Source organism: Balearica regulorum, chromosome 1 (genome assembly GCF_011004875.1).
Source record: "Balearica regulorum gibbericeps isolate bBalReg1 chromosome 1, bBalReg1.pri, whole genome shotgun sequence".
Taxonomy (NCBI): Eukaryota; Metazoa; Chordata; class Aves; order Gruiformes; family Gruidae; genus Balearica; species Balearica regulorum.
This window is the reverse complement of record NC_046184.1, coordinates 3,997,766-4,006,917: the sequence shown is the minus strand read 5'-3', so window position 1 is coordinate 4,006,917 and position 9,152 is coordinate 3,997,766. Positions and strand designations below refer to the sequence as shown.

General features: G+C 50.5%; 1 protein-coding gene across 3 annotated transcripts in view; it reads left to right on the top strand.

Annotated features, from left to right (window-relative positions):
• Window positions 1–5,470: 5,470 nt before the first annotated feature.
• MKLN1 (muskelin 1) overlaps window positions 5,471–9,152 on the top strand; it is a 97,345-nt gene continuing 93,663 nt past the window's right edge. The window contains exon 1 of one of the 3 annotated variants that reach the window (XM_075758008.1): window positions 5,471–5,599. In XM_075758008.1, coding sequence (XP_075614123.1) covers window positions 5,508–5,599 — 92 coding nt within the window. In that variant the 5' untranslated portion in view covers window positions 5,471–5,507. The remainder of the gene's footprint in view (window positions 5,600–9,152) is intronic. The other 2 variants (XM_075758354.1, XM_075758273.1) reach the window with 2 other exon arrangements.

Below are 9,152 nucleotides of genomic sequence, written 5' to 3'. Positions count from 1 at the left end.
ACAGCAACAGAAGGAGTCCAAACCTAATAACAAGAGGTCTAGCCATTGTGACTAAGTACTCTGTGTGTAATTACGGCACTATAGTAACTATTGAATTCCAAGGCACATTTTGCATCTGAAACACAGGACAGAGCATCTTCTTTGGGTGATTCAGAGAAATAATCACAACACCCAAGCGCTCCACGTAGAAAAGGGAGAAGTGCTGAACTGCAGCGTGCGACTGGTGTGCAAGCACCACCCCCCTGGGAGCAGCCTTGCCCAGGATGAGCGCACCTGCCTGGGGGGGGGAAAGAGATGAGCAAATATTTTTAGCCTGCGGCACAGCTGCGAGCATCTCATCTGCTTCCTACGAGTGCTCGCTGAATCGTGGAGTGAAGACGAGCGCGGGGGTGCAATCACACTGGTGAGCACGGAGAGGGTGGCACGGGAGTGACATCGGAAAAGCGCATTTTACTGAGGCACGGAGGGTGTGAATACGATTTGTGCCGCCGTTCCCATCTCACCAGCTATTCCTGCCCTCGGGTGCCCCGTTTCAGTTCAGACAGGGCCAAGCACGCAAGGGTACCAAGGAGGTCTTCTTTCCTCAGCGTGGCTCGGAGCCACTTGTATCCCTTAAAAGGCATCTTCTGACTCAGATACACTCTCCTCCATTGTCTGGGGCATGTTGTTTTGCAGCTGGAGACTGGTGAATGAAGCTGAGTTACTGACCTTGATTCGAAAAAAATGCCTGCTTGTGCTTTGTAAAACAAGCCTTTTAAAGCTGGCTTTTACACAAAGAATTATGCCAACGTGCGTATGGAGGCACTGGTATTTCAGGCCCCTTTCAATCTTCTGGATTGCCAGTGAGGTCTTTCACTGATTTAAGCCTTTAACCAAAGGACGGATGCAGCAAGAGGTGATGAAGAGGACTCAAGCAGGTATTCAAGTGCGTGGCCTAGGAGCAGATGCTTGGATCAGGGCCTAGATCAGAAGAGGTATTTCATCATGTTGAAGGAGGTGTTGTTTTACTACGTTGTAAGAAGGCACAGATGATCCCTCTCCCTAAATGAAGGGGAAAAAAAAAAATAACCTGTCTTTGAAGCTTGCTCTCACCCATTTTTGGTGCAGATATGCATTGTCGCCCCACAGAAAATGGGTCTCAATCAGCTTTGCCACTTTTTTTTTCCATCGCATCATCAAAGTAAGAGACTATTATGAGTGAGGCTAGTTTGGGGAGTTTTTAGGAATTGATTCCGGTCCCGCTCCAGCCTTGCCCACAGGTTAGAGGTATTTTTCTTTGAATATGCTATGGGAGGCAGCATGTCTTTAGTTTGGGAGGATGCTCTTCAGCCTGGGTCCAGCATGGGCAGGCGGGTTTATTCCCCTTGCACGATGTAACGAGTTAAAATGAAGCCCTGGCTTTGCAGAAAGAGCTCGGTTAGGTGAGCAAGGATCGCCAAAATCTGGTACAACAACACCCTGTCAGGCCAGCGCTCCGCTTCCGCTCAGAAAACAATAGGAGTTTACACAACTGCAGCCCACTTGAGGTTTTCGCCTTACTTCACGGCTGAGCAACGAGACCCCAAATGTTACAGCTCTGCCTAATGTCCTTGGCTCTGTCCTACTTTGGAAGGAAACATGCTGTGGCCTGTGCTGCCAGTGCTATTTCCTCTCGCTTGTCTTTAAAGGTCTCTTTTTCCAACAGCTGATCGGCTCTGCAGCTCCGGGGAGTACGTGAGATCCGGCTGGCCCACGATCGAGCTGGTATGGCCGCGTGCCATGTTGTTGTTTGTATTGCTTTCATTTTTTTGGCGTTACTTGGCTCTTCCACGCAACTTGTTTTCATCCTGAACTATGTGCTCATTACATATCCAAACACCCACGCAGGTTTTGCATGAGGAAACTCGAAACACACGCGCAGTAGAGGAGCAACTTTGTGACGGGGGGAATGAGATATTTGTCTTGAGGCAGACACAAACAATTGTCAAATCCCTGAGCTGCCCGTGGTTGGATTTCAAACTTACTGACGACAAGCATGTGAACGACGTGCGCGCATCCTCCTGGCAAAGAGATGTGGGGGACATCTTTTGTGGTCACCCTGGCCTCTCCCAGAAACTCCAGCTACTGTCCAAGGCACCCATCCAGGGACCGCCTGGCTCTCTGGCAGGCAGCGCCCTGAACGCCAAAGGGACCCATTTTTACTGCTAGAAAAGCTCTCACTTCCCCTCTGCGGCCTCATCCTCACGAAGCAGCCAGCCACAGGCAGTATGGATCTACCCGGCCAGCTCAGGTCTGGGAGGCACCAAATCGTGCTGGGGGGTTTCAGCAAGGTCCCAAGCGAGGGCGTCAGAAATAGGACTGCTCTGAACGGTGTTTGCTTCATAACTGCCCTCTTTGGTGTTCTTCCACAAAGCAGGGGGTCTGAGTCGCTGCTGGAGGTGGCACAGGGCAGCGTCAGTGCCGTTGGGCTCCCCAGGTTGCACGGATCCAGCATTGTGTTAGCACAGCAAATGCAGCATGGCCCTGGACTAGCAGAACGGGGTTCAGATACTCATGTTTTCCGAGTCTTTCCCATTTTTATGGCCCCACTGCCACTGCAGTTAAGCTCCAGCAGCCGACCTGATCGGGATGCGGAGAGCTTAGCTGGAGGCTTGCAGGCTGTCCAAATCTGCAGCGCGCCGCTCCCTGCATGCCACGCTCCTCCCCACTGTGCTCAGTCCACTCAGAGCGTGGAAAAACCCTCTCCCAGCGACCGCTGGTAACTGCATAGCACTGGGCGGGCTGAGCCAGAGAAACTGGGGACTCAGTTTGCAGCTCGGGATTGCTTTGCTTCCTCACAGCCTTCCCTGCTGCCTATGCTGCAGCTGAATAAAGATTTTCCAGGGCTGTCAGTACTGTATATTTCACCAGCAATCGCTTCGCTTTAAGTCCAAAATGCACTAAAAATAAGCTGGCTCGGCATCCAGGTCTTGATTCAAGCGGTAACAGGATATCGGACAGAGAAACTCCTGGGGTGGTTTGCACTGTGCAACAGCGAGCAGGGAGCTGCTGCCTCTCCCTCCTCCTCTTCCTCTTGGCTACTGCAGGGCTGTTGCCTACCACTCACTTGTAATCCCCTGAATTTCATATTCAAAGGTCACAGGTTTTAGATGACATCACTTCTCTTGGGCAGGTTGTTAGTGAGGCTCCAAATGCTGAGGTAACATCTCCTCCTCTGGGGCTGGGAGTATATTATTGGCAAGATCCTTAGCAAACTATTTCTTTTAATACTCCTGCGGTAATTTTGGGAGGGGGATGCCTGCAAGCATAAGTCTGGATAACTGAAGTCTGAAATGCCACTGGAAAGAAGGCCACAAACTTCAAAAAGCTTTGTTAGCAGAGGGAGGTGTGGATATTTGCGCTTTGTGTACGGACTTTGTTGCGCTGTTGCAGAGCTGCGTGGCTTTGATACCAGTGAAAATGCTGCAAACCCTCCTCCTGGGAAGGGGTCTTGAGATGAAGCACTTGCTGCCCCCCCCTTGCTTTTGAAATACCCAGTGATGTTCAGCCTTCAAGGCTGCTGAACGAGTTTTTCATCCGCAGGCAGATTTTCTGCCGCATTCTCACTCGCTTTCCTAAAATAAAGGGGAAAAAAAAAAATATCCTTGTGCTAATTTAATCTAGCCAGGCATCTTGCTGTCCTGCCTGATAATATCTCTCCAATCTGTCATTTCCAACAGACAGCTGTTTGTTTGTTTGGGGCTTTTTCCCCACCCCGGTCTTGAAATATCTCCTTCTCAAGCAGCCTGGAGCTGCCCCGGGGATGTCCAAGTCTCCCCCCTTGCTTTGGTGGGGACTCTGGGAGAAAACATCTCCCTCCTCCAGGAAAAATCATACAACAACCTTGGACAGAGAAACGTGTCAAAGATGACCCAATTTACGTGCTGGTACCGTAGGTGTTTGGGGTTTCAGAGCCAGTGTCCTAGCATGCAGCAACACAGTGGGCCAAAGCACTGAAAAACAACCCGGTGGAGGAATGGAGATCCCGACGGCAGCTTCCCTCCAAACTAGGCACGGCACCGCAGACCCGGAGAGGTACCAGTGCTGCTGGCAAATTATTCAGCAGCATCAACTGCAAAGGAGGAAATGATTAAATAGAAGTTATTTCCTAAAATCCACAGCAAAAGAAAAAAAAAGTTATTAAATACAACAGTGTGCACAATGTGGGAAACCACTTGGGTTCCTTCCCACAGCCCAGACCGCCAGGTTGCCTCTCTGTGAAGCATGTAGACAAGTTGTTGTATGGACTGAAAAAATGACCCAAGAAAGAAAGAAGCCCCTGATTAATTCTGGCACCCAGCGCTCAATCTACAACTGCTTTCAAACAGGATTGTTGGTCAAAAACTACATCTGGGAACTACTCGATCATCTGCATTTTCATTTTACTTGTTATTTATTTTTATTTATCTATTTACTGGTATTTATGGTGACTTTAATAGCTTCAAATCCTTGGGAAAAAACCCAACCAAAAACAAAACCCCAAAAAACCCACCACCGAGCATTTAAAAACTAGCAGAAGTGTCAAAACAAGCTTCTTGGGAAGTATAAGAATACACAGTCAAATATTCAGCTGATAAAATGGAGCAAGGGAGGATAACTGTGCTACCCACAACAGGGATCAGTGCAGGAGCCAGCCTGGGATTGAATCACACTGGGTTTTCCTAGATCCCTCTCCCAAGCACCCACCTGTGGCCAGGGCTGCTGTGGGGCTGGGAAAGGAGATGTCCCCATTGGCAATCACCACCCCACTCCATTCCCACCATGCTTCCCCCTGAGCCCCACATCCTACCTCAGCCCCACGGGGCATCCCCCAAGCCCCACAGCCCACCTCAGCCCCACAGAACATCTCCCAAGCCCCACAGCAGTTCCACAAGGCATCCCTCTGAGCCCCACAGACCACCTCAGCCCCACAGGACATCCCCCAGAGCCCCACAGCAGTTCCACAGGCTGTCCTCCTGAGCCCCACAGCCCACCTCAGCCCCACGGGGCATCCCCCAGAGCCCCACAGCAGTTCTACAAGGCATCCCTCTGATCCCCACATCCCACCTCAGCCCCACAGGGCATCCCCCAAGCCCCACAGCCCACCTCAGCCCCACAGAACATCTCCCAAGCCCCACAGCAGTTCTACAAGGCATCCCTCTGATCCCCACAGACTACCTCAGCCCCACAGGACATCCCTCTGATCCCCTCAGACCACCTCAGCCCCACAGGACATCCCTCTGATCCCCTCAGACCACCTCAGCCCCATAGGGCATCCACCCCACAAGCCCCACAGGGTGTCACCCCCTGGGCCCGTCACCCCACTGGAGCCACAAGATACATCCCTCCTGGAACCCCACAGCCCGTCCTCCCGCCCGGGCTCCACCTCAGGCCACCACCGCCCCACACAGACCCCCACCACCGCCCCCCGCCCGTGCGGCCCCTTTAAGAGCGCGGCCCCGCCCCCCGCGGTCGCTGCCGGGGCCGCGGCTGCCGCTGCTGACAACAAGATGGCGGCGGCGGGGCCGGCGGGCCCCGAGAGCCGGGTGCTGGGCTACACCCTGCACCGCTGGAGCAGCTTCTCCTCCACCTACCTGCCTGAGTGAGTCCCGGTATCGGCCTCGGCCCCGGCATCGGCCTTGGGCCGCTCCGCACCGCGGCGGGCTACTGGGCCTGCGTTGGGCCCTTGCCGTGGCCTACGCGGGGAGGCCGCGGCGGGCGGCGCTGCAGTGGCGGCCGCTCCGGGGGGAGCGTTGGGGGTGCGGGCCTGGTCACCGCCGGTGGCGGGGTGCTGGGGCGGCTTGGGCTGGCCTGAGCCCCTGGCTGGTGAGGGGAAGCCTGGCCGCTGGGCGGGGGTGGTGGTGGTCGTGGTGGTGGTGGTGGGGCTAGTCAGCAGGATTGTGGGGGGCTGTGTGAGAGAGTCTGTACAGCAGGGTTTGGGGGGGGGATGTGGGAAGGGCTGGCCAGCAGGGTTTGGGGGGGCTGTTTGTGAGGAAGAGTCTGTACAGCGTGGGGGGGGGCTGTGTGGGAAGCGCTGGTCAGCAGGATTTCGGGGGTTGTGGCGGGGAGAGGGTGCTCAGCAGGGTTGGGAGGGTGTTTGGAGAGGGGGTTGAGCACCAGCACTGGGAGGGGTGTGTGTTTGGTGGGGGGGCTGGCCTGGGTGTTGGGGGGGCTGGCCTGGGTGTTGGGGGGGCTGGCCTGGGTGTTGGGGGGGGGGGGGGCGCCAGGCTTGAGAGGGGAGGGCAGCGTGCACGAGCGGTGATCACCAGGTGTGGGCAAGGAGGGGTGCCTGTAAGGAGGAGAAGCTGGCCCCAGGTTTGAGGGGGAAAATGTTTGTGGGAGAGGCTGGTCGCCAAGTTAAATGGGGAGAAGGGTAAGTAAACCTTACCACCCCGGCCCTGCAGGTGTGGGTATGTCGGGTGCCTGTGGGCAGTGTGTTTTTTGGCAGCCGGGTTTCCTCTTCTGCCCCTGACCTCTGAAACGCTGGAGGCTCGCTTGGCTACTGTCACCTGTTGTGTGTGGTTTTGGGGAGGGGATCATCTTCTGCCCTCACCTTCAGCTTTTAGGAATTGGGGGTTTGGCAAAAGGAGACTGGAGCTGTGTTTTACAGTCATCGGTTTGCGCTGCTGCACTAATGTGACCCCATCCTGAATGGGATACTTGGCTGTGTGGCCCAGCTATGGCCTGTTACATTCCTGTAGTTACTGGAAGTAAAATTTGGAGCAACTAGAATGTTTTGATACACCTTTTCTATAAGATAGCTTCAGTTTTGGAGTTTGAGAGGACTGTTAGGAGTACAGACAGTGCTCGGGCACCTTAGTCATTGCCATCTGTAGAGTCTTGTCTAATCACTGATTATGCTGAATGTAATAACCTTTGATTGAAATATCTTTAAGTCACCCGCTATCAATAAGTGACAGGGTTGCCTTATTTGTTAATTATTAATGTCATGAATTATCTCTCCTTTCCAAAATGAAGTGAAACTTTAAAAAAAGTTGTGCTGACTAAACTCCTAGTCGTTGTATCTTTCTGTATATTTGCTTTGTTAGGTATTAAAAAGAACTGGATTCTTTTCTAATTGATAATCTTTGGTGGTAATTAAGTAATCCCTTTACCTTTCTTGTTAAAAAGACTTTACTTCAAGGCATTTCCTTCAGATTGGTGATCATGCTTGTAGTTATTTCTACCAGCATTTCTGGCTTTCAGCATTGTGTTAAGGTGTTGGTCCCTGAATGGAAGGGTGACAGTCCGTTATTGATCTCACTGATGCAATACAAAGAGATAATATTGTCTTTCTCCTTGATATTCCTTTCCAAGGCTCCTGTTAGTCCTTTTTGCTACAGACTCATGTCAGGAATTAATGTTCACGTGGTATCTGCAGTGCTGCCCAAAGTCCTTAATGTCATTGCCTTCTGTGATAGAATTCCCTTTCCTATAGTAGGGCTGGTGTTTTACAAATGTATGACCTTGCATTCGGCTGTTTTTTAAGATGTTGTTCAAATGTGCTTATCATCAGTAAATACAATTTTAATGGCTCTTCAGGAGTGTTCAATAATCACAGCAATGGAGTTATTCTCCGGCATGCTGACCTTGGTCTGAGGGATGCTGGTGCTAATATTTGTGTGCTGTCTTCTACGAAAGTTTTGGGTTTTACTTGCTATCTGCTAACTTGTGATTCCCATGGTCTGGGAGAGACCTTAAATGGGATCTGAAGTGGAAAGGGGGAGGCTTTCACCTGTGATTTAAGATTAGATTCTTAAAAGGAGAAAATTTATAAAGAAACATATGGGAGGGTGGGTTTTTGGGCATGGAGTGAAGATGGAAAACTTTAAAATTGTTGGGACAAGAATATAACATACTGTGCAATGAACATGTAGATAGAGCTAAAAGTTGTCTTGGTATTTAATATGGAAACAGAATGATGCTTTTCTATAAGGATGTTAGGAATTCTGGTTATACTGTAGCTTAAGTTTGCTAGTGTAAATAGGAAGAAGCTACTTTAACCTTGAAGTAGAAGAGGGACTCTGTCATAAGCTATGTAGGAATACTTGTTTAATAATGTTGCTCATCGTTGGGAGCAGTGGTATTGTTGCTCTTCCACAAGCACTTTGCTCACAGAGTAGATTAGCCATGTTCTGTGTCAGCTAAGTATGATTTAAACACACTTCTTAACTGGTTGTATGATTTTAAATGGAAACCAAAGCTATGAAATATAAAACTTTCAACACTGTTGTCCAGGGAAGAAATTACGTGTCTAGTAACTTACATTGCATCTGCTTATGTGATGCTGAACTGATACTGAAACTCTTCAGAACACTGAAATCACCTGATAACTGCTCTTTTTATTTAAAAAAAAAAATTAAAATTAGTGTTTTTCAGAGACCTTTCTGGTCATGTTCCAGTTTAGGATCAGTAGTCTATTGAAAAACAGCGGTTTTCTTTCAATGACAAAAGTTTCTTCTGGTGAATGCCGGCATCTTTCCTCTTGTGTTTGTTGGTGGTACCAGGGGATTGCTGGATCCGATTTCTGGCTGTTTTACCAGTGCTGCAGCTACCTGCACGTTTGCAAAGACCTTTCCAAACATTAAATGAAGATTGTCCTTCTCGAGTCTGCCAAAGAATAGTTCTACTGTTTTTCAAACTGCTGGAGTTGTCCTCTGTTGGCTTGCAGCTACCAGCAGGAAGACTGACTTGGATATTTATTTTAAAAACACTGTGGGTAGAAGTGAAAGAGCTAGTCTAGTAATAGTGTCTAGTTCAGCCTGTGTTGTAGGGGAGGTTGTGACTTTGGGAAGAAAATTGATCCAAGAGGAAATTTGTTCTTGAAACATCTGGTGTTCCCAGAGACACTCTGCCTGTGCAGAGGCAACCGTGCTTTGAGAGGCTTCGGCTTGTCCAACTTGGAAAATGTTCAACCCAGCACGTCGCCTGAGACTCCTCCATCCGATCCCTTCCTCGCCTCTCTGCAGTTCCTCCCCGAAGGAATGGAGCCGCGTGGGAGGCTGCTCCCTGATATCTCACAAGGGACTAACCTAGGGTTTTCCCCACCACCACCAGTTGCTTCACATGAGCTACACAAAGAATTGCTGGTGTCTTTTGACACATGCTGAGAGAGACCTGGACTTTATTCCCCTGTCTCCTCTGGCCTTCTGCAG